The following is a 25,705-nucleotide window of genomic DNA, read 5'->3' as shown; positions in this document are numbered from 1 at the left end:
CTCACACAGCAGCCCCCCTCCAGTATATAATCTCACACAGCAGCCCCGCCCTCCAGTATACAATCCCGCACAGAATCCCCCGCTCAGCCCCCCTCCCCAGCACTGTCAGACGCTGTCCTTCCTACTCTGCAGTCAGCCAGTGCCTGTGATAGAGCGCCCGGCTGCAGACCCATGTTGTGACGTCAGGAGGTCCTTGCGGAGTATAGTATTTCCCCTGACACAATGTACGGTTCTTCCAGCAGGAGTAACAGGCTGTCCCTCCGCCGGGATACGCTCCACACATAGCTAGCCGCACTACAGCAGCACACGTAACGTGCACCGGAATCACAGGACGAGAATGTGAACAAGCCGTGGCCAGGAAACACCTCCTCTCAGATGAGTATATCTCACACCCGCCGCTTCCTCCTGTCACTCCCTCCACCTGTGTGAAGAGACGGTGCATCTACTGACAGAGGAAGAGCAGTCGGACATGGTGTCTCCTGGGACGTGACCCTGTGCAGCATCTCGTGCTCTTTCCCACTTGCTTCTAGTCCGGGCAGAGACAGAGCAGCGACTTCAGGTAAAGACATGGAGAACACAAGAGGTTTCCAACCTATTTTACAGTTTGTTGTCGCAGTTTTTAAAGCCAGACTCAGATGTGGATTTTAAAATTAGAGCAGGAATTATTTTCTCCTGCAGGTGTGACCATACCTTTACTCCAGGAACTCTTATGATTCTTTTGACCGGGCTGACGTCAAGCTGTCACATTTTGTTTCCTTGGGGCATACTCCATACCTTAGCTCTCTGAAATTTGTATTTACGTTCCACTTCAAGTGGGGGCTGTTCCTTAGTACATGGGTTGGATACAAAAAGTTTGGTGTTTGTCCCATACAAAGAATACATATAGGGACAAATCTTTAAAATGTGGCCCTGCTGAAGCTTACGACAAATGAGGATATGAAAAAATAGATGAACAAAAAATGGTTAACCATTTAACGGACAGAGGATTGTTGTTACATTACACAAACAGCTGGGACTACAATGGAGATTCCTAAAAACTGCATTCACGAGATCATGTCCTATCAGGTGACTTGTCGGTGGCCGTTGTACACGGTGTGAAAGTTGTAGTGAAGGCCACGGGGAGTATTTTATTTCTGTGTCTACATCAGCTGACGCTGTAAGGGGCTTTTGGAGAATTTGGGCTCATGCACATTACCGAGATCAACCCCAGAAACATGGTCTGTGTGACGGCCGACCGCAGCTCATCTGACCTGAACTGAGTGTATTGTAGTGATTTATGATTATCACATGAGATACAAACTCACTGTATCTTAGAACATTATGATACAGTCATTTCATGTCAGGGGAGCCGCTTCCGACACACGGACTGCGTTTCCCAGGCCAATCGCGGTCACGTGCACGAGCCTTTAGAAAGAGATGTTTCATTCATTTAACTGCAGCTGCGCTGCAATACCAGGTACAGCCACAATGACAGGTGTGGCGCTGCCATGCATTTCTAATCCTGCACTTACTCGTGTATCACAATTATGCCTTAGGCCTCTTGCACATGACCGTATGGCTTTTTCAGTATTTTGTGGTCAGTTTTGTTTCCATTTCCGTTCCGTAAAAAATCTCTGTATGGCAAACCATTGTTTGCGAAAACATAACATTTTTAATCATTAATGAAATGTGTTTTAACAGTATACACATGGGCAAAGTGGGCATGGATCTGCAAAAAGCGGATGTGTTCTGTATGCATTCCGTATTTTTTGCAGCCCCATTGACTTGCATGGAGCCACAGATCGTTATTTGTGGGCAATAAAAGGACAAGTTCTATCTCTCAGTGGAACGGATATACGGAAACGGACTGGTTTTGTTTTTCGCGGAACCATTGAAATGAATGGTTCTGCATACGGACTGCAAATGGAATCTACAAAAAACGGAACGGATACGGAAAAAAACCCATTAATGTGCAAGGGGCCCTAGGCCTCTTGCACATGAACGTGTGCTGCCCGTGCCGCAGTCCGCAATGCACGGGCACCGACAGTGGGGCTGCCGCATGCGATCCGTTCGTTCTGCAAAAATATAAGACAAGTTCTATCTTTTTGCGCAACGGAAGCATGGAACAGAACCCCACGGAATCACTCCATAGGATTCAGTTCCATGCTTCCGTTCCACATCTCCGGATTTGTGGACCCATTCAATTGAATGGGTTCGCATCCGTGATGCGGAATGCACATGGCCGGTGCTCCGTGTATTGCGGACTCGCTGTATGAGGGCCGTAATGCAGCCACGGGGGGCACACGGCTGTGTGCAAGAGGCCTTATTCACACAGTCAGTGATTTCCATCAGTGATTTTGATCCAAATCCAGGTGCGGCTCTAAACACAGAACAGGTGCAGATCTTTCCCTAAGGGCTCATACACATGAACGTATTTTCTTTCCGCTTCTGTTTTTTTCTTTTTCTTTTGTGGACTGTATGCGGAACTATTCACTTCAATGGGTCTGCAAAAACAACGGAAGGACTCCGTGTGCATTCCGTTTCCTTATTTCCGTTCCGCAAAAAAGTAGTGCATGTCCTATTATTGTCCGCAAATCGTGGTCCGAGGCCCCATTCAAGTCAATGGGTCCGCAAAAAATGCAGAACTCACACGGAACACATCCGTATTTTGCGGATCCATACTGTAGAAATGCTATGCCCAGCCCATATTGCTCATGTGTTTGGTGATTTAATAAATTTCCGTTTCCATACGGATATGTTTTGTGGAATAATGGAACGGAAGAGGACTTAAATCGTTGAAAAAACAACCTCAGATACGGAACACGGATCCGTGAAAAACGGACCGCAAAACAACGGTCGTGTGCATGAGCCCCAACTGTGCTGCATTTTGTTTCATGTAGGTCAATCAGAAACCACTCTTGGAAATTGCGAGGGCTGTTTGCAGTCAAACCATTGATACTCCCCCATAAGCTGCTGACTAAAGCTTCTGAGAACCAGTATCGGGCCTGTTTATCAGGAAATTAATGCTCTGCAATTTTTTCCCATTGTATTTAAAAGCTTGTTCTCGTCGACATACTGCAATGTAGCAGAAATAAGCACACGGTAACAGTTTCACAAGCCGATGTCTCTCTGCGGTGCATGTGAGAACTTGTTACAAGAGGCGTTTCTGTGAAGAACACTGCATAACCTGTTTAGAAACCTTCCCTGCGTCCTTTGTGTGTTTTCACAATGCAGTTGGGAAATGCTTTGATATAGAGATGATTATGACAAGGAGCATCCTTAGGTTTACAAGGGCACTATGGCCACAGGTGCATGAAACCCCAGTCATTTGTGGTGGTGAACATGCTGGTAAGTTCCCCGCTTTACCAGCAAATTCCTGCAGCCATTGGTCACCAGTGGACAGAGCTTCATACTCGTGCGGCAGCCAGAACTTATAGTGTCCCTAGATTTTACCCACTTACCGACCGCCCATTGACTATAAACATCTTGGGCAGTCGGATTTATCTCTCATTGGCCGTTTTGGAATGTCTTTTCAGAAATTGCAGCTGGCACCCCAGAGAGAAGGTAGCGTCCATTCCTGGGTGTCCCTGCTTTCTATATCGCTGTATACAGAGTGCCTAACGAGCTCTGTGTGTACAGCTAAGGAAGCAATGTGCCGCTTCCTGTCCCGGCCCGGTGGTCGTGTGAGTGCAGGAGCTGTCAGGTCTTCCACAGACCTCGATCAGCCCTGCACTGAGGCTGTACAGTGCAGTATTAGAGCTCGTTCACACGACCCTTTTTGTCCCGTTCCCGTATTGCGGACCACATTTGCGGATCCGCAATACACGGGCACCGTTCCATTGTCATTCCGCATCACGGATGCGGACCCATTCACTTAAATGGGTCCACAAATCCGGAGATGCGGATCTAAACACTACGGAAGCTCTACGGAGTGCTTTCTGGGGTTCTGTTCCGTGCCTCCGCACCGCAAAAAGATAGAACATGCTTATATCTTTTTTGCGGAACGGAGGGATCGTGGATCCATTCAAGTGAATGGGTCTGCGATCCCCATGCGCCTGCCCCACAGAAGGTGCCCGTGCATTGCAGACCGCAATTTGCGGTTCACAGCACGGGACACCAACGGTCGTGTGAACGAGCTCTTAGGCTACTTTCACACTAGCGTTCGGGCGGATCCGTTCTGAACGGATCCGCTCATATTAATGCAGACGGAGGCTCCGTTCAGTACGGATCCGTCTGCATTAATAACTTTAAAAAAATTCGCAAGTGCGCAAGTAGCCTGCGCGGATCCGTTCAGACTTTCAATGTAAAGTCAATGGGGGACGGATCCGCTTGAAGATTGAGCCATATGGTGACATCTTCAAGCGGATCCGTTCCCATTGACTTACATTGTAAGTCTGAACGGATCCGCACGCCTCCGCACGGCCAGGCGGACACCCGAACGCTGCAAGCAGCGTTCAGCTGTCCGCCTGTCCGTGCGGAGGCGAGCGGAGCGGAGGCTGAACGCCGCCAGACCGATGCAGTCTGAGCGGATCCGCTCCATTCAGACTGCATCAGGGCTGGACGGCTGCGTTCGGGTCCGCTCGTGAGCTCCTTCAAACGGAGCTCACGAGCGGACCGACGAACGCTAGTGTGAAAGTAGCCTTATGCTGTACAGCCTCTCTGGGGGTGTATTTCCCTTGTAACTGGGGCTAAATTAATAATGGGAAAAAAAAACTCAATATTGCTCATTTCTTATCCTGGCTTGCCATCTGTTGGTCAAAATAAGAATTGCAGCATGACCACTTTCAGCCTAGTCAGCGAGGCTGAAAGTGTTCAGCCCAGCTACCGATGCCTCAATTGGCCACATGGGCATCGGTAGGAAGCCCGGAAGTGTGTGCTTCTGTTTTTTTTTTTTTTTTGTGTGCATTTAGATGCCATGAGCTCACTTGGTCACGGCATATATTTAATTACCGCGATCGGCGTTATTTCCGGTCACGGTAATTAGCCACAGGTCTCTGCTGTTTGAAACAGCAGAGATCTGTCAACCATGGCCGGCAATTTCACCTTCATTTTGCTTTAATTTCTGTGGAACACTTAAAGGGTTAACAACATTTCCAGAATAGTTTGAGGGGTGTAGTTTGTATTGGTTCTATTATGTAAGCTCCTCAAACTGACTTCAGAATTAGGCCTCATGCACATGACCGTTGTGTGTTTTGCTGTCCGCAAATTGCGGATTGGCACGGACAGCCATTAATATAACTGCCTATTCTTGTCTGCAAAACATGGACAAGAATAGGACCGGTTATATTTATATATAATTTTTGCGGACCACGAAATGGAGCAACGGGTGCGGGCAGCACACGGAGTGCTGTCTGCATCTTTTGCGGCTCCATTGAAGTGTATGGGTCTTCATGCAAGCCGCAAAAACTGCGGCTCAGATGCGGACCAAAACAACGGCCGTGTGCATGAGGCCTTAAACTTTCAGAAATTTGCTTCTAACATTCTAAACCTTCTAACGTCCTAAAAAAATTAAATGACATTACCAAAATGATGCCAAGATAAAGTAGACATATGGTGAATGTTAACTGATAAGTATTTTTGAGATATCACTATCTACCTTAAAGGGGTATTCTCAACACTCTATTTTATACTTACCTGCTCCCGGCACGCTGTCCACTTCCTGGTTTCGGAACTCGGCAGGGGGTGGGCTCCATCAAGTATACTATACTGGCCAGGAAGAAATCACCATAGCGCATGCGCGTTCAGTACAGCGCGCGGCCGGCTGGGAGAAGAGAAGAAGTCGTCTGCGCACGCGCGGCCACCGCGATTCCTGAGAAGATCGGTGGCCGTAACCAGGGGAGACGGAAGACAACAGTCAGGTAAGTATAGGTTTATTTTCTTCTAAGGGGTGGGACTTTGTTAATTAAATATATTTAGAAAAATGATCACTGTTAAATCATTAACAGATTTAACAGTGATCATTAAGATGGGAATACCCCTTTAAAAGCTGAGAGATAAAAACTTAGAAAACAGTGAATTTTTTTTTTTCATAAATGAAGGTAAAGCATATTGACTCAAATTTACCATTAACACGATGTACAATCTCTGAATGGCTTGAATGTGTAAAAGTGTTCCAAAGTTATTACCACATAAAGTGACACATCAGATTTGCAAAAATAGGCCTGATCAGGAAGGGGGCAAATGGCTTCGTCTGGAAGTGGTTAAACGTATCCCCTATCAGCAGGACCCCATTGATCATAAGAATGGGAATTTTGTGTGTCTCCCTTAGATGACCCCCATTTGGCTGGACTTGTAAAGGAAAGAAGACTTTCCTGCGCCACCTACCCGCTCCTTCTGCTCCAGGCCTGCAATGTTGACGTCAACATTCAGTTTGACATTACTGCAGCCAATCACTGGCCACGGCAGGGACTGGCTCCCCTTACATCATGACAAATGGTCAGATGACATAAGGGGATCCGGTCCCTGCTGTGGCCATGTCAAACTGGATGTTGATGTTGAGGGAGTCCAGCGTAACGCCACAGGCCTGGAGGAGAAGGAGCAGGGAGCCCAAGCCTGGAAGTAGGTATGTCATTTTTCCTTTACAGGCCTAACTAAGTTGGGGGATTGCTGGTTTCGAGACAGGACCAGGAAGAAGAGAGCAATAGGGACCTGCACAACATTGGAACATGAACAGAGGGGGGATCAAGGTGAGTATTGGTGCTTTTATTTTTTAACCCCCTCTGAGCCCGTTCCCACCTGTTCTTTCCCACTGGAAACCCCCTTTAATGTGAATAAACATTTAAGACTAATTACTGGATTATTCTTTTTTTGCTTTGTAGAAGTGTTCTTGCTGTGGTTGGTTTTACTGTCATTCTCTAGAAACCAGGATAACCACACTGACTTATAAAGCCATGGTTTGTCTTCTAGTAATTTCATCACTTCCAGCAATGAATGTGAGCGCTTAAAAAGGGGAACCCAAAAAAAAAAAAATAATCATTGGTAAACAGAAGTCCAAAAGATGGTCTGTAAAAATATGCGGTCTGGTTGGTTGTGCTGTAAAGCTCTGTAATTGTTTTTAGTTGTTTTAAAGCAATTCTAGGAACATTTCTGAGAACTACTTGTATTTTACATAAAATATATCCTCCATCAACTCATTGTCAAAATGTCTATTTTTAGGGCTGGGTTCAAATATTAAGGGTTTATTTTTGGACTACCAACTGACCAGTTGTAGCATTTACACCACTAGGGACAGATTAACCAAAGCACCACATTCTTGCTACCTGCAACCTCCACTATACGGAGCATACTGCTAATAACACGCTAAGCTCCCACTCTCTCTAGTGGAGGGCGCAAGCAGAATGTTGTGTTAAAGGAATTTTCCTGGGAATTAACTATTCATGAGCTGTCCTCAGGATAGGTCATCAATTTCTGGTCAGTGGGGTCAGACTAACCTCCCCCCGACAAATCAGCTGTTTGAAGGGGCCATAGTTCTTGGATGAGCACTGTGGCCTCTTCATACTATATCATACACAGCACTGTACATGGTATAGCAGTGCAACCGCTTGAAAGTGACAGTGGAGCGGCAGGGGTGCCGGCATTTGGACTCGCCACCAAGCAGATATTGATGACCTAACCTCAATATAATCAATATTTGAATCCTGGAAAACCTCTTTAAGGGTACCTGCAGACGGACACAGGAGAACCTGCAGAAGATCAGAATAATTTTTCATTTGAATTTCTTCGTTTTCACACCAAAAAAACTGAATACGCAACTGCGGTTTTTGGTGCAGAATTGATGTAGTTTTGCAGCAGATTTCACACTTCCATTGAAAAGGGTAAAATCCACGCAAGGCAAACGTATGTGAGATTTGTTTAATCTCATTCACTTTGCTGGTGCAAAAAAACGTGCATAATGCACATCGTGCGCAGGTATATGAAGGCACTGCAGGGCCCAAGGCTTAAAGGAGTTCTTCGGGCTTTTAATATTGATGACCTATACTCAGGATAGGTCATCAATATAAGATTGGCAGGGGTCCAACACCCGGCACCCCCGCCGATCAGCTGTATTAAGGGAAGGCGTGCTCCGTGTGCAGATGCCGTCTTCCTTCCTGCTCACCGCTGCTAGGTGTATGGCAAAGCAGGAAGGGAGACGGCACATGCACACTGCGCAGCCCTCTCCTTATACAGCTGGCAATGTTAAAGATAATACAACCGGATCCGATCATAACGGATGCAGGCGGTTGTATTATCAGTGACGGAAGCGTTTTTGCTGAGCCCTGCCCGATTCGGCAAAAACGCTAGTGTGAAAGTAGCCCTTAGTTTGGTTAATTCGTCCTTTTTCTGCTAGACAGTATTGATTCTTTAAAAAAAATTAAAAATTATATATTATCATGGTGATGGGGACTGAAGAGACTTGCACATGTTGCGCTGATACGGAGTATGGCTGGGCTTCCGCTGTAATGGCCGGTATCACAGTTGACTCCGATGCCAGACGCTTAACCCCCTAGATGTTTAGGCAGTTACACAGAGGCTCCCTATCGACCCCGTGAACACAATGTACCGATGTGTTGCAATGGCAATAGGACTGCCATGATCGTTTGGATATTAGGCTGTATCACAATGATGGGCTTTAATGCAGTGGTATACAAGGTGCTGTATCCCACTGCATTATATAAGCCATGTCTGCCAGTGAGAGTAAAACCAAAAAATTAAGGTGAGTGAAGTTTATTTATATAATGCAATTTTTCCAATTAAAAAGTGGTTTTATTTTGTATACATCTATGGTATTACTCTGTGTTCGCCACAACCCATATAATAAAGATAACCTGTTATATACACCACCTTGTCAACAAATTAAAAAATAAATAAATGACAAACGTATAAGAAAAAAACCAAATAAGAATTCTTCCTATCCACCTCCCAAAAATAAATGTTAAATAGTAAATGCCATGTAACCAAAAATAGTACCAATGAAACCCTTGAGATGCGATGACATGATGAGCAATTTTTTATTTTTTTTTGCATGGGACATACTATCAGGGTTGGACTTGGAACTTAAAGGGGTATTCCCATCACAGACAATGGGGGCATATCGCTAGGATATGCCCCCATTGTCTGATAGGTGCGGGTCCCACCTCTGAAACACCTACCTACAACGAGAATGGAGCAGAGAGAGTTGTGGCTGGAGGACCCCAGGGTACAGCCACCACCAGACACTGCTCCCATACAAGTAAATGGGAGCGCATCGCGCATGTACGGCCCCCGCTATTCATTTCTATGGGGGCGACTGAAATAGTGCTCGGCTATTTTTGGCAGCCCAATAGAAATTAACTGAGGGCGCCCTCCACTACTTTCCCCGCTCCGTTCTCCGTGTACGTGCAGGTCCTAGAGGTGGGACCCGCACCTATCAGACAATGGGGGCATATCCTAGCGATATGCCCCCGTTGTCTTTTATGGAAAAACCCCTGTAAAGTGGCCTTTTGTTAAAAAAAAATAAAAAAGCCTCATGTTGTAGGCGGCTCCAAATTGACAGGCCAGGGCAAAACAAGTGGGCAGGTACAACAGAAGAATTAATACTACAGTGCAGCACAAAATAACTCCAACAGAACCAAAAACCACAGTGTAGCTAAAAAAACTGCCGCTGCAGTATATAACTGTATCACCGTTCTGAGGACGGCGATACAGTTGATTTCAGGATGGCACCTGCAGCCACCAGCCAGGTGCATGAGTGCCTAGTGCTCCTAGCATTAAGGCCGAATGCACACGGCCGTGTTCCGCGGCCGAGAGTGGACCGTGGAAGCCCGGCCGGGATTCCTCCTGACAGCATGAGCGCACGGCGTCATTGGTTGCTATGATGCCATGCGCTCCCTGCTGCCGCCGCAATACAGTAATACACTGGTATGATCTATACCAGTGTATTACTGTACTGTGGCGGCAGCAGGGAGCGCACGGCGTCATAGCAACCAATGACGCCGTGCGCTCATGCTGTCAGGAGGAATCCCGGCCGGGTTTCCACGGTCCACTCTCGGCCGCGGAACACGGCCGTGTACATGAGGCCTTATGCTGAGAGCACCAGATTGATACTTTGGAGAGAGTTCAGAGAAGAGCTACTAAACTAGTACATGGATTGCAGGATAAAACTTACCAGTAAAGATTAAAGGACCTTAACATGTATAGCTTAGAAGAAAGACGAGACAGAGGGGATATGATAGAAACTTTTAAATACATGAAGGGAATCAACAAGGTAACAGAGGAGAGGATATTTAAAAGAAGAAAAACTGCTACAAGAGGACATAGTTTTAAATTAGAGGGGCAAAGGTTTAAAAGTAATATCAGGAAGTATTACTTTACTGATAGAGTAGTGGATGCATGGAATAGCCTTCCTGCAGTAGTGGTAGCTGCAAATACAGTGGAGGAGTTTAAGCATGCATGGGATAGGCATAAGGCCACCCTTCATATAAGATAGGGCCAGGGGCTATCCATAGTATTTAGTATATTGGGCAGACTAGATGGGCCAAATGGTTCTCATCTGCCGACACATTCTATGTTTCTATGTACCTGGCCAGCAGGCTTGGGTGGCCCCCTGAGAACCAACCCACCAGGAAATTTCCCTGTAGGGTCTATGACCAGAACACCCCTGCAAAGGCAGTATATTGATAAAGGTTATCGCTAAAAAAATTAAGGAAACTATATAATTATCCTTAAAGGGTTTTTCCAGGATTTTAATATTGATGGTGACTAGGGCTGCAGTTATCGACTATTTTTGTAATCGAGTTTTCGGTCGATTAATCCAACGATTAAGGGTCCATTCACACGTCCTGTTTTTTTTCATCCTGAAAAACGGTCCGTTTTTTGCGGATCCGTTGTTTCTGAAAATGTTTCCGTATGTCATCCGTTTTTTGCGGATCCGCAAAAAACGGAAACATGTATACATTTCAATAATCAAATAAAGTTGTTTGGATTTCTTTGAAAAAAAAAAAAAAAAAAAAAAAAAAAAAAAATTATGTGTTTCCAGGAACGGAATCCGCAAAAAACGGATGACATACGGAATGACATCCGAATGTCTTCCGTTTTTTGCGGATCCATTGACTTTGTATTGTACCAGGATCCAATTTTTCAGGACAAGAATAGGACATGTTTTATATTTAAACGGACATGCGGAACGGAACAACGGAAACAGACAGCACACATTGTGCTGTCCGATTTTTTTCCAGGACCCATTGAAAATGAATGGGTCCAGATCTGGTCCTGATCTGTTCCTGAAAAAACGGAACAGATCAGGAAAGAAAAAACGGACGTGTGAATAGACCCTTATTGAGTACTCTTATAACAAAAAACTAATTAAAATGTTTTTCTTTATAAAAACTCATCAGATTCACGCCCCAAGTGCCACTAATGCTGCACCTCCCCCCCCCCTTCCCCAGTGCCACCATCTCCCCAGCGCCAGTACTTACCTTTCCTGCAGGGGCGCCCCTCCATCTTCTCTGCGTGCTGCACTGCCGTCCTGATGTCGCACAGCTTCGGGTCATAGTGCACGCTTACATGCACTATTACCTGACTATGTGTCAGGATGCAGTGCGGGCCGGCGGGTGACCACGGAGCGTTGAGTAATAGCAAGCGCTTCACTCCCACTCTGTGGTCATATGACACAAATGATTAAAAATTTTATTTTGTGTCAAATTACGCGATTCAATTGAGTAATCCTTTCAACCCTAATGGTGACCTGTAGGATAGGTCATCAATATCGGATCGGCAGGGGTCCGACACCCGGCACCCCACCGATCAGCTGGTTAAAGAGAAGGATCGCTTTGTGAGAGCACAGCCTTTCCTTCATTGTTTACCTGGTCACTTTCGACATCGCAGTGGTGCGCAGGTGTAATTAAAAGGTATCCCATTCACTTCAGTGGGATGGCTCGTTCCTGTTCAAGTGTATAGGAAGGAGCCGTCCCATTAAAGTGTCGGACCCCTTGCCGATCTGATATTGATGAGCTATCCTGAAGATAGGCTATCAATATTAAAATCCCAGAAAACCCCTTTAAATTGAAATTCATCAAGATTATTTTATAGGCAGAATCTCCTGCCCCCAACGAAAATGTGCCCCTATGGTTTTAAAAGAATGTCATTAGTTATAGGGGATCTTGTAGATATTAACAATTTCTGATTCCAGCACAGTCGATACAACATAATGATTCCAAACCCTCACAAGGTAAACACGCCAGGTAGTTAAAACAGCAATAAAACCAGTGAACGTGCATAAATCAGAGTAACTAAAGAAATCTAGATATTCCTGTGAACTTTACACAGTGACTGAAGCGGTGATGTAAGTCATCAAATCATAAAAAGTCAACGTTCCAGCTAGAGATAAGCGAATTTCTGCTTATGAAATTCGTTCACACTTAGTTTGTTGGTTAAAGGTGAATTGCGTTATGGATTCCGTTACCACGGACCATAATGCAATTCTATGACTGAATGCATAACGGAATGCCTTTAGAGACATTCCGTTATAATAGCAGTCTATGGACTGCAAAACTGATCCGTCCCGTTTCCGTTATGCAGGGGAGTTCTGCGTCTTATAGGGCAAAAAATACGGTATATAGCCCAGAAATATTACACAGGGGTTTAAGACATTGTGATCGCTTGCTAGTTTGTATTTGTAGTGTGGGAAGAAACTGGAGTGTATATAACTAGCCTGGTAAAAATGTTAGAATAAAACAAAAAAAAAATCTTTATTCAATACACGTAATACAGTTGAAAAAAGACAAAAGTCCATCAAGTTTAACTATGTAAAATTGGAGCCTCTACACCTGAAAAACCTGTGTCCTCAGTGAAAGTGGAGGGAATTTCTTAGATATTATATATACCCATCCACTTTCTCATGTAGCATGCTGAAGCTTAACAAACTTCAGGACAGCCCCACATGGATCTCACCCACAGATTTGCAATACTGTTCATTACTGCATGACGGGGACCTCTTCGCGCGTGTCTTCCCAGTCGCAGTATAAGTGAAAAGTGTCCTCTTTGATTCAGCTGACTCTGCACATATTATCAGCTGGAGGACTAACTAATCGTGTATCTCCCGGTCTCAGCCTATGTGCCATAATTTCAGACTGGGGTCAGCAGACACTCTATGGCATCAGTAGAGGCCACTCTAAGGCTGGGTTCACACCTGAGCGTATTCGATAAGCGCTGTTTACAGGCGTTTTTATTGGGCGTTTTTGTATTTTGGAAACGCACGTCGTACGCGTGTTCTTGCTATTGACCACAGAGGCGTACAATGAAAAACAGAGGTGTTACGCGCGACAATATGCCCCAAAGAAGCTCCTGTACTTCTTGGGGCGTAGGGCGTTTTACAGCGCGTTCAGGTGAGAACCATGCCCATAGGGAAACATTGGTTTTTGCCTGTTGAGCGTTTTTACAGCGCATAGGAACGCGCTGTAAAATGCTCAGGTGTGAACCTAGCCTCACTGCCAATGTAAATTCGATGCCCCCTACAGCAAAGAAAGCCCTGCTCGGTTAGTATTCAGATGCTCTCTACTGCACAAAAAGCCCTGCTTTACGCATTTCCTTAGCAGTGTATCCTAGTAAATGATCAGGAGCAGGGCAGATGGAATAAAACTGCATTCACTACTAACACGTCTAGTGGCAGCAGATAATGCTTAGCGCTGACCGCTACTGATAATGTGAGGTAAGCTAAATATACCGACACTATGCCTGTTTCATCTGCTCACAGCATATGTAAGATGCTGACTGCTACTCACGGCTGTCATAGCGCCGGTGACTATAGTTTACCGCACACCAATTTCAACTGTACAGAGTTTTTTTTTTGTTTTTGTTTTTTTTCTCTTGGGTTCATATGGAATCCATGAGACAGAAGATTGTGGCATGTTCCATTACATGCTGTATTATGAAGTATTGTTCCCTAGAAGGAGAGAACTCTGCAAGCTGCCTTACAACTTTACCATGTGAACAAACCCTTAGGGCTCATGCACACAAACGTATTTTCTTTCCGTGTCCGTTCCTTTTTTTTTTTTTGCAAACCGTATACAGAACCATTCATTTCAATGGGTCCACCCAAAAAAAAACAGAAGTTACTTTGTGTGCATTCCATTTCCGTATGTCCGTTCCGCAAAAAGATAGAACATGTCCTATTATTGCCCACATTACAGACAAGGATAAGACTGTTCTATTAGGGGCCAGCTGATCCGATCCGCAAAATACAGAATGCACGCGGACGTCATCCATGTTTTTTGCGGACCGCAAAATACATACCGCCGTGTGCATGAGCCCTTAATTAAAGCACTTTAAACCATGTGATAATCTGCAAAGTAATTGAACAATTTTTGCCTAGTGTAAACACTTTCTGCGATTTATTTTCTTGTTTGATCACAACTTGTGAAATGTTGTGACATGGTGTGGTGGAGCCATTGTAAGCCAAGCGGATTGCTGCTAGACTGCATCTGTACTTGCATCTTAGCATAAGGCCACACAGCGCAGTCATGTGACCCTATTGACACGGCCATGGTGGCTTTCTAGTACCGTACAGTCGAAAGTGCTGCAGTGGTCTAAACTAATGAGACTGCACTATTCAGGGTGTATGAATTTTTAATGGCCGTGCAGTATTGAAGTTGCTGCACGGCCATTAAAAATACAGGCCCAATAAATGGTGCAGGTTCATTAGTTTAATTAGAGCCTTCTGTGGTCATAAGCACCACACTTCTTTCACACTGCTGTTAGTAGTTCCTGCAGAAAACAGCCTGCCAGAACTCTGGATCTGGCAATGCCAGATGTTACCGGAATGCCCACCGGCCCAATTGACAAATATGCCAGGTAGTGTTCGAATCCCATGATAGTCAATTGGGCCGGCGGGAATTCCGGTGACATCCACCATTGCCAGATCCAGAGAGTGGATCAAAGGAATATCTCAATTGACGTTTATCTTGCCCTAATTTAACCAGCACTTCCTAACAGCTAGGCCAGAATGGCCTAGATGGCAGGCAGTTTGTCAAAATGACCATCCTGCTTCTCTCAGCCCAATGATGTGCCCCTTCTCAAAGTCTGTCAGCTGGGCAAAATGTCTTTGAGTGGCTCATAGAGGTATGTCTAAGTCAACGATCTCTCACCAAAAGATACACTATCTAAACGTGGCCTCTGAAAGCCCTTTTTATAGGACAGGGGGATGCATTTTATGCCCTCTTGTGGCAAGACCGCTGCTGGGGCAGTATTTGGTGCTGCATTATCATATTTGGTTTTACTGGGGGGGTACTTTGTGCAGCACTATGTTATTGCTGGCTCCACCTACTTCTGTTACCCTGCCTTCTGTCAGTTTGGACCTACAACTTTTAGGATTTTCCCAGGGCCTTTTTAAGTTCCCATTCAGCCCCTACTTCCATCCATTGTATAGTATCTCAAGCCAGCGTCTTCCAGAAAATAGCTGACCCACATTCAAGTACTGAAAAAAACCTTGGTTGTTGTAAACAATTACCTACTGGTGACCTGTACCAGCACCTGTTGGTGGCCTTCAGTCCTCTACACATGCTCCTACTGATAAATGGTTCTGTACTGTCTTGGTATTTATTTATTTTTTCAGTTTTATTAAGAAAAATACGAAAATTTGAGATTCAAATAGAAAATCGTGTTAAAAAAATAAAATTTGAGGTTTTATTTTTGTTTGCAAAATCATCCAGCCCTAATATAAAATATATATATATTTTTTATTTTTTTTCCATTAGTATAATCAGTATATTTTTAAGTACTGTAGTTTAAAAAAGGAAAAAAAGAGAAGTGCTTTCTAGTTCTGTTTTTATAAAACATCCTCTTTTCCTTTTGGGTAACTTGAGTCATTTGATTGGTCTCTTAAAAGAAGCAAGAGCACACTGCCCTATTTATAAGCAACCAGATGCTGTAGAAGCCTCAGTGGACTTATAATATTTCATGTAGAGTTTACTCAATGGTGAGCATTTTAACCCAGTAAGAAGATGGAGGATACAAGAAGTGATCAGGTGCAGAATGCAGGTAGGTGTTTGTAGTTTGTCTGCGGACAGTTCATTAGAATGCCGTCAGATATTGGGGAAAACTGCATTTCTCCTGGTCTCTAAATACTATTATTGGGCACAGAATTCTGCATCTCAGACTTTTCTCTGCATTGGTTGGTGAACCTTTAAAGAATTTTTTTTAAACATAATGATGGGAATGGTAAGTTGTAAATTAGTGGGATTAAATGGGTTTCATTTCAGTAAAGCCTAACCAAGTTCTGCAAATTATATGCGTTTTTTCAAAGTTCTCACCATTTCCAAGACTGTTAGCAGTTCTTTAAATTATATGTACTTCTAATAATTAGATATTTGGCATTATATTCTATCGTTTTTTATTGATAGGAATATTTTGAATCTGTATTTTACATTTATGTATTGCTTATTATGATCATACACTATACAATACTTATAAATCTGAGTTTCTATACAAAGCCAGCTAATCTTCAACCAGGACTAGCTTAGGGACTAATTTCTGCTATAATTTAATCTACAATTTTATATATTAAAACTATTTAAAAAAAAAAGAAAAATATTGAAATGGAAACCAACTTTTTTCAGTCACCATACAGTACAATCTATTGATTGCTGTAAGATTTTGGAAACTGTTGAGTAAAGAGGCAAGGCTGTTCACGCCTGTTCCCGAGCTGTACTGTTGTAAGGGTTGTCTTGTCTCTGCCACGTACATACACACACACACACACACACACACTTTTGTTCATCCTGGGGGGGGGGGGGGGTTTGGGCCAGAAAAATGCCTGGTTTGTTCAGCAGCATTTTTCAGGCATTTTTGAGCATATAGTGTGTTGTTTTTTTGTTACATTTATTTTTATTTTTTATTATTTAAGTATTATTATTTTTTTTCAAAGGAAAGTATGTGCCCCTCTTATTCTCTAGAGAGCTGTATTTGGGGAAAAAAAAACACATTTACAGCAAAAAAAGCAAAAATACCATTAAAAAAACGTTAACACAGATTACACATGCAATTTTTGAAGTGGCAATAAAAACCATTGGAGTTCTATGGGAGAGAAATGGCAGACAAGGGGCAAAAAAAACTGAATGGTTGCTGAGAATTTAAAAAAAAATAAAAATAAAAACGATTGACCCACAAAATATACACTTTAAGGCCTCATGCACACGACCGTTGTGTGCATCCGTGGCCGTTGTGCCGTTTTCCGTTTTTTTTTCACGGACCCATTGACTTTCAATGGGTCCGTGGAAAAATCGAAAAATGCACAGTTTTGCAGCCGAGACCGTGATCCGTGTTTCCTGTCCGTCAAAAAAATATGACCTGTCCTATTTTTTTGGACTGACAACGGTTCACGGACCCATTCAAGTCAATGGGTCCGTGAAAGAACACGGATGCACACAAGATTGGCATCCGTGTCCGTGATCCGTAGGTTACTTTCATACAGACGGATCCGAAGATCCGTCTGCATAAAAGCTTTTTCAGAGGTGAGTTTTCACTTTGTGAAAACTCAGATCCGACAGTATATTCTAACACAGAGGAGTTCCCATGGTGATAGGGACGCTTCAGGTTAGAATATACTGAAAAACTGTGTACATGACTGCCCCCTGCTGCCCCCCCCCCCCGTTTTTAACTCATTGGTGGCCAGTGCGGCCGCTCCCCTCCCTCCCCTGTAGTTAACTCATTGGTGTCCAGTGGGCCCCCCCTCCCTCCCCTGTAGTTAACTCGTTGGTGGCCAGTGGGCCCTCTCCCCTCCCTCCCCCTCCTAATTAAAATCGCCCCCCCCCCATCATTGGTGGCAGTGGAGAGTACCGATCGGAGTCCCAGTGTAATCGCTGGGGCTTCGATCGGTAACCATGGCAACCGGGACGCTACTGCAGTCCCGGTTGCCATGGTTACTTAGCAATTTGTAGAAGCTTCATACTTACCTGCGAGCAGCGATGTCTGTGACCGGCCGGGAGCTCCTCCTACTGGTAAGTGACAGGTCTGTGCTATAGGCAATGCGCCGCACAGACCTTTCACTTACCAGTAGGAGGAGCTCCCATCCACCAATGAGTTAAAAACAGGGGGGGGGGCAGTCATGTACACAGTTTTTCAGTATATTCTAACCTGAAGCGTCCCCATCACCATGGGAACGCCTCTGTGTTAGAATATACTGTCGGATCTGGGTTTCACGATGTAGCTCATATCCGACAGTATATTCTAACATAGAGGCGTTCCCATGGTGATGGGGACGCTTCAAGTTAAAATATACCATCGGATTGGAGAAAACTCCAATCCGATGGTATAAAAGAACTCCAGACTTTACATTGAAAGTCAATGGGGACGGATCCGTTTGAAATGGCACCATATTGTGTCAACGTCAAACGGATCCGTCCCTATTGACTTGCATTGTAATTCAGGACGGATCCGTTTGGCTCCGCACGGCCAGGTGGACACCAAAACGACTTTTTTTTCATGTCCGTGGATCCTCCAAAAATCAAGGAAGACCCACGGACGAAAAAACGGTCACGGATCACGGACCTGCGGACCGTGAAAAAATACTGTCGTGTTCATGAGGCCTAATCGTGAATAAGCGCAACTACAAAAAAAAAAACTGTTCATCCTGTGTTAAAGGGAGTTCTCCAGGATTTATATATTCATGACCTATCCTCAGGATAGCTCATCGATATGAGATTGGTGGAGTCCGACTCCCAGGACCTTGCCAATCAGCTGTTTGAAGAGGCCGCAAGGCGCGGGCATTCAGAGTGACACGATTGCTGGAGAGCAGGTAAGTATAATGTAAATAAGGGGCACAGGCATTTGGGGGGGGGATAGGGGCATCTTTTTAGACTTTAGATTAGGGATCGATATATATATATATATTATAATATAAAAAATTTGTAGAGCTGATACCAATAGAGATTATCTGTGAACTTTCAGGCCGATAATTTATACCGATTATTGTGTGAATTTTCATTTTAAATAAAAAATTCCTACCCAAATCTGCTGAAAATGAATGTTTATTGTTAACATGTAGGTTTTTTTTAATTTTTGTAAATCTTTCTTTTTCATTGATACTTAATATTTTAGTGTGTTTTTTTTTTTTTTTTTTTTTTTACTAACTTTTAGCCCCCTTGTCCTATTTACCATGATAGAGCTCTATAGGACCTCACACTGTCTCTGTTGCCCTGTGCTTTGTGCACAGGGCAGCAGGGAGCTAACTATGGCAGCCAGGGCTTTAATAGCGTCCTGGCTGCCATGGTAACCGATCAGAGTCCCAGGCTTACATTGCTAGGGCTCCGATCAGAACTGCCACTGAGGAGAGGAGGAGAGGGGACCCTGTGGCCACTGCCACCAATGATTAATACTGGGGGGCTTGGGTGGGGGGGCGCACTGCGCCACCAATGAAGATGACTCTCTCATTCATTCATATACAGGAGGCGGGAGCTGGCTGCAGAATCGCATAGCCGGCTATGTGATTCTGCAGCCAGCTCCCGCCTCCTGTATATGAATGAATGAGAGAGTTATCTTCATTGGTGGCGCAGTGGCCATAGCCCCTCCCCTCCTCTTGTCCTCTGTCCTCTTATTGGTGGCAGTGGCACAGGGGAGGGAGACACTGCTTCCTTCTCCCCTGTGCTGCTGAGGGAACACTGATCGCGCTGACAGCAACGAGATCCTTGTTCCCGATTCGTTATCGGAATATCGGCAAAATAGATGCCGATACCGATAACGTTCAAAATCCTGAATAATATCGGTAAAACCGATAATCGGTCGATCCCTACTTTAGATAACCCCTTTTAAACTCTGGAGAAAAAACGCACTTACAAAATGAAACGTTGAAATAATTGTATATGTGTGAAGAAACCATAATATGGATGTTTGCAGAATTACGACTCTGTAGACAGAGTAAATGTAAGCTGTTTAGACCTGCACCAGATTTATCAGTGGCTCAGGCTGGATGATAAATGTGCATGAATAGACCCTTTAGTCTAACAACCTCTTACTTTGTGACAAAATTTCCATATCCTCACCATGACGGCATGACAAGGAGATTGACCCCTGACCTCTGTAGGGGCAGGAACAGAGAGGTTAAATCTCCACCTCCCACCACCGACACCAGTGTTTCCTGTCCCTACAGAGGCCAGGGCAGAGAAAGGTCTCCTTGCATGCAGGGAGATTAAGAAAGAAGAACTTTTATTGTTGGGCTATATGTGTCAGTTGTGGCACTCATCTGATTCCGGAGGTCCACCTGCTCCCTAGCACTCTTGTACTAATGCTGAGCAGGGGGGGATCAGAAGGGCTCGCTCTGGTTGATCTAGGGCCTATTCCCGGGGCGGCGTCTTCCTCCTTGCCCCTGGTAGGTTAAGCTGGGAGTGAGTGCCCGGCACGTCTCGCACTTTACTGTTTCGTGACCCAGAAGGCGGTGTTCCAGATGACTGCATATAACAGGGGAACAATGAGTCATAACTGATCTGAGGTCTTTCCTCCTGACTCTGGTCTGTTCTCGTCTCATGGGTATCTAAAGAGGCACAGAAGAAACAAAAAATAAAAAATATCAAAATGTATCTCATGTTACAAAAAATTACCAGATACCTACCCCAAAAAGATCTGCAAGTACTACATTGCAAACATTGTTCATGTCGAACAACCCTCAATAATGGATGAGTTCAGATCCATGATACAGGAGGAAATTAGATCACCGTTATCCCATATGTCTGAGGCTGCCATAGGTCCGCTTCCACCAAAACGACAAAAATTAATAGCACCCTCATGCTCAGATTCAGAATGTTTGGGGGAGGACGCTTCCTCCTCCAGACATTGGGATGAGAATGACCACCTTTCAGAATTTTCTGAGGGGGGTAGGAAATTCTACTTCGCTGCAGATGAAATGTTGGACCTGTTAAAAGCCATGAGGGCTACCATGGGGTTGGAAGAGGTACTAAAAACTTACTCCATCCAGGAGGAAATGTTTGGCGGTCTAAGAGTTAAAAGAGCTAGAGTGTTCCCCATTAATGAGAATATCAAGGACATGATCCTAGAAGAATGGTCAGATTCTGAAAAATTACTGGGGGTGTTATTCGATCCGGCTGAGTCAAAAATATTTGATTTCCCTAAAATAGACGTTCGGGTGGCTAAAGTAAATAAGAAAACATCTTTGCCTTTTTAAGGATGCATCCCAATTGAGAGATCTCATGGAGAGGAAGGCAGACAGTTTATTACGGAAATCCTGGGAGGCGGCCATGTTTACCGTTAAATCTAACATTGCGGCAACATTGGTTGCGAGCTCTATGTTCCTCTGGTTAAACAAGCTGGAGAACCACATTAAGAATAAGACCCCCAAAGAAGAAATGCTAAACTCAATTCCTCTGCTCAAATCAGCAACGGCTTTCTTGGCAGACTCCTCAGCCGAATCAATTAGGTCCTCAGGCAAAGACGCAGAACTATCCAATGCAGCTCTGGATGAAGTCTTGGTCAGGAGACAAGACTTAAAAAATGAAGCTGTGCTCCATTCCTTTTTCAGAGGAATATGTTTTTGGCCCAGTTTTAGATAAGATTTTGGAAAAAGTCTCAGATAAAAAGGGTTTTCCAGAAGAAAATTTCCCTTTTGTCCCTTTTTGGGCCAGGATAAATCCTATAGGGGAAAGGGAAAATCAGGGCGCTGGAGCTACCCCAAAGGAGGCAGGGGAAGGGGTTTTCTCCTTAATCCCCAGAATAAACCCAGTGATAAGCAATGACGCTAGTGAGTGTAGGGGGGAGACTGAAGAATTTTCTTTCATCCTGGGAAATTATAGCCTCAAATCCCTGGGCCTGGTAGGTGGTCAGTTTAGGTTACAAGATGGTTTTCTTCAGTCCCCCGGTTTTTAGTGTCAAACCTTGGATCTGAGTGTTCAGAACAAAGTTCAGGACCTTATAAAGAAAGAAGGGTCATTCCGAACTATAATAAATCTAAAATTCCTGAAGTATACAGAAAGTTCAGGATGGAATCTCTGGGGTCTCTAATAGGAAAGGACGCTTTAATGTGCACAGTGGACTTAAAAGATGATTTCTACCACATCCCAATTCATCACAGCTCCCAGAAATGTCTACGGTTTGCCATCAGAGATCAGAAAGGCAGTGTTCACCACTATCAATTAACGGCCATTCCATTTGGAATTTCCTCCGCACCCAGGGTATTCACCAAGCTTATAGTCGAGATGGTAGCGTATCTAAGACAAAAAAAAGTTAGCCTTAGTACCATATCTAGACTATTTTCTTCTAATCGACTATACAGTAGACCATTTATTAACCGATCTAAACTCCTTTCTATACACACTGAAAGAACTGGGCTGGATAGTGAATGTCGACAAATCTTCTCTACAACCGTCAACAAGAATATGGTTCCTGGGGGTGATCTTGGACTCTCTGATTCTTACCATCTTTCTTCCCCGAGAACAGATCCAATTATTTATAACAGAGAAAGTCCAAATATTTCAGAAAAGGGTTTGTTCCATGAGGGCAGAGATGAGTCTGATGGGCCTGTTAACATCATACATTCCTTCGGTAACATGGAGTAAGTTACATTTTCGTACCATACAAACCTGGATTCTCTGGATTTTGAACAAACAGCAAAATACTCTAGATTGAAAAGTACTCATCCCATACACTGTAAAAATGTCCCTGTATTGGTGGACAGTCCCAAGGAACCTCTCCAAAGGCGTAGTCTGGAGGAAAACGCCCTTCGTCTAGATCAAAACGGATGCAAGCCGGTTAGGATGGGGAGCGAAGGTTGGAAAGCATTATTACCAGGACTCCTGGACAGCCCCTAAATGACTGTTCAATCAAGTTGCTTTCTTTCAAAACAGCTTTTTTGAGCGTCCGCAAGAAGACTGGGTGAGATCCAGGCCATTTCCATCAGGGAGCCTTATCTCAGAATTCTAGAGGATAGAATAGTCGTCAGATTAGATCCGGGATTCCTCCCTAAAGTAGTGTTGAATTTCAAAAGGAATCAGGAGATTATTTTACCATCTTTCTGTAATAACCCTACAAACAGTAAAGAATCTGTTTTTCATTCTCAATGTTGGATGTACATATCTTGAGTCTACCAAATCGTTCAGGAAGTTTCAAAATCTTCTATAGCTAGAAGGATTAAAGACACCATTTCCCTTTGCTATGAAACTCAGGGTCTCCCCTGCCCTGATAACTTAAAAGCTCTCTCGACTAGGGCCATGTCATCTTCTCAGGCAGAAAAAGCAGGAGCATCCTTAGAAGACATTTGCAGGGCCGCAACCTGGTCTAGTGTACATACATTTACGAAACACTATCTGTTAGATTTTTCCAATACTTATGAGTGCAAAGTCCTTCAGGCAGTAACCCACCCCCCCCCCCCCCCGCACACTTAAAGAGGACCTTTTATCTGTTTTGACATAGGCTAATTATGTTATTACCTTGTAAGGCGACCCCCACTTATGCCATGGGTGTATTTGATTTTTTTATTTTCAAACATCCCCCCCCCCCCGTTCATACACTGTGGTCCCCCGTTATTTTGGCACGCTGTATTGTAATGAGCTGTAACTTCGCAATAGGGCGGAGACGCAGTCTTCTGCTATGGGCGTCTCCTTCTCCCTGGCTGTGAACGCGATCCAATCAGAGCGAACCGCTCACAGCCAGGGAGAAGGAATCTCGCGAGAACTTGATTGCACATTAATTTATTATTATTATTATTAATAATAATATTATTATTATTTTTCTTTTATTTTTTTTCTTTCTCCTTTTTGTGGAGGTTTCCTGGTGGGTATGAAGAAATACCTTCCTAAATTTATATTACAATTTTCGGTCACTATGTGATTAACTACCACCATTTTGCTCTTAGTATTTGAAAAACACTGGTGTCGGTGGAAGGGGGGGGGGGGGTATTTAACCTTTCTCTGTTCCTGCCCCTACAGAGGTCAGGGGTCAATCTTTTTGTTGTGCCGTTGTAGTGATCTCATGGAAACCGAATTACTGGTAAGACTAATTCTGAATTTTATGCCAGAATTGGTGCATCTTTTCTTTTTTTTCCATTAAAAGATATGTCTTTCTTTTTAATCCACACCCCATAGGCACAGTGAATTTTCTAAAACTAGATGTGGAAAAATGCCCCAACGTTTGTCGCAATTTAAAACCACAGTTTTGTGGCTAGTGTAGGGTCATGGGGCAGTAGATGACACAAAGAACACCATTGTTTCTCTGAAGAGTATAGACTATGTAGACATTGCTTTGCTGGATTGTTCTGTCTTTGGATTGTTAGCAGTAGGAGAAAATCTGTCTGTGTATAAGGAATTTCTGTGTTTTTTGTAGGTCCTCTTGGCTAGTACATAGTCATGTACCCTAGGAAAACTCTTGCATGTAAACCTATGAAGAAATATTAAGGAGGTTTTGAGGTGGAATAGCTCAGAGTTCAGAAATTTAACTTAACCTTTTATGATATTGAATTGAGGAGCAAGCAACTTTCCCCTATCGCATATCTTAAAGGTCTTGTGAAGACCTGCGAAGGGAAGCATACTTGCCTGCTTCCCAGCGCTGACTCCCGACTACTTTGCTCTGTGGACACGCCTGTTCCACTGGGCTTTCTGGATGTAAACTTCCTGTTTGATGTCGCTGCAGCCAGTCGCTAGCCGCAGGGGTGGCATGCTGCCCTTGCATCACATGACCATTTGGCCAGAGATCAGCTGCTGCGGCGGTTACCAAACCACCCCCTAAAAAAATATAAAAAAATAAAAAAATCACAAACCCTTGAATCTATTTTAAGAAATGCTGTGTTTTATGTCTAGCTAACATGGTTCAAAATTCTTATAGGGGTTATCCCATGTTTAATATGAAAATCAAAATCGGACCACATAGTGCTTGACATTCTCTTCCAAAAAAAGTTAGAAACCGCCCTGTACCTCACATGGATCCAGAGCTCCCTACATTCATTGCTCCAATTGCTCTTCTAGACTTGTATTTCAAACCGGCAGTTCATAAGGTGTGTCCTTTCTGCTGTAGCTCTCTGCCTTTTACAGTTCAGGGGCTATGGACTCCCGCAGATCTTTTCCTGTAACTGTCGCGGCTTCTAACAGTAGATAGGGCTGGTGAAGGATGGAACTGAGCATGTGCCTCCACCTCGGCTGGATGGAGAAATAAGGTAAAGCACAAACAGCAGATGATTCTATAAAGATTGTGGTTTTATTTATTTTTTGGGAAAAAAAGACTTTTTTCATACATTTATTTATTTTTTGCCATGAAAGGTATGGTTGAACTGCTTTACCCAGCCCATATCTAGTGCTGTCGGCAGTTTAGCATGGTCAATGTGGCTGTCAAGCTCCCTTGCAATGCTGGAATCCTGCTATGAGGAAGGAGCCCTCATGAGCTTTGGGGATAGATCCTCCTGCAGATGATTGACACCTTTCTCCCTGTGAGTAAGGCCGCTTTCACACAGTGTTTGATCAGTGATTTCCATCAGTCATTGTGAGCCAAAACCAAGTACGTGTCAAAACACAGAACGGGTACAGCTCTTCCCATTATACCTTATCTCTGTGCATGCTTCACTCCTGATTTTTGGCTGATGGAAATCACTGAACAAAGACTGTTTGACAGGGGCCTAATTGTCAATCGTTGACAAGATGGCGGGTGTTTGGCAGAGCTAAGCCCACAGCTTATAATTATGAGGACATGTAGCGGGATTCCAGGTGGCGACACAATGTCTTTTAATATTGGGTCAGTGGGGATCCAGCTCTAAGCACCTCCACCAATCAACTATTTGACAGGACCA

The 25,705-nt window shown here is 44.1% G+C and overlaps 1 protein-coding gene across 2 annotated transcripts in view; it reads left to right on the top strand.

The window, feature by feature from the left end:
- The first annotated feature begins 218 nt into the window (after positions 1-218).
- STX11 (syntaxin 11) overlaps positions 219-25,705 on the top strand; it is a 41,075-nt gene continuing 15,588 nt past the window's right edge. Inside the window, exon 1 of one of the 2 annotated variants that reach the window (XM_044289930.1) lies at positions 219-559. Coding sequence is in view for 1 of the 2 variants with exons in the window: in XM_044289929.1 (XP_044145864.1) it covers positions 15,933-15,969 (37 nt within the window). In the remaining variant the exon portion in view is untranslated. Of the gene's footprint in view, positions 560-15,842; positions 15,970-25,705 lie in introns of those variants that run through there. The other variant, XM_044289929.1, reaches the window with a different exon arrangement.

Source organism: Bufo gargarizans, chromosome 4 (genome assembly GCF_014858855.1).
Source record: "Bufo gargarizans isolate SCDJY-AF-19 chromosome 4, ASM1485885v1, whole genome shotgun sequence".
Taxonomy (NCBI): Eukaryota; Metazoa; Chordata; class Amphibia; order Anura; family Bufonidae; genus Bufo; species Bufo gargarizans.
Note: the sequence above shows the minus strand (reverse complement) of the source record. Positions and strands in the feature narration are given on the sequence as shown.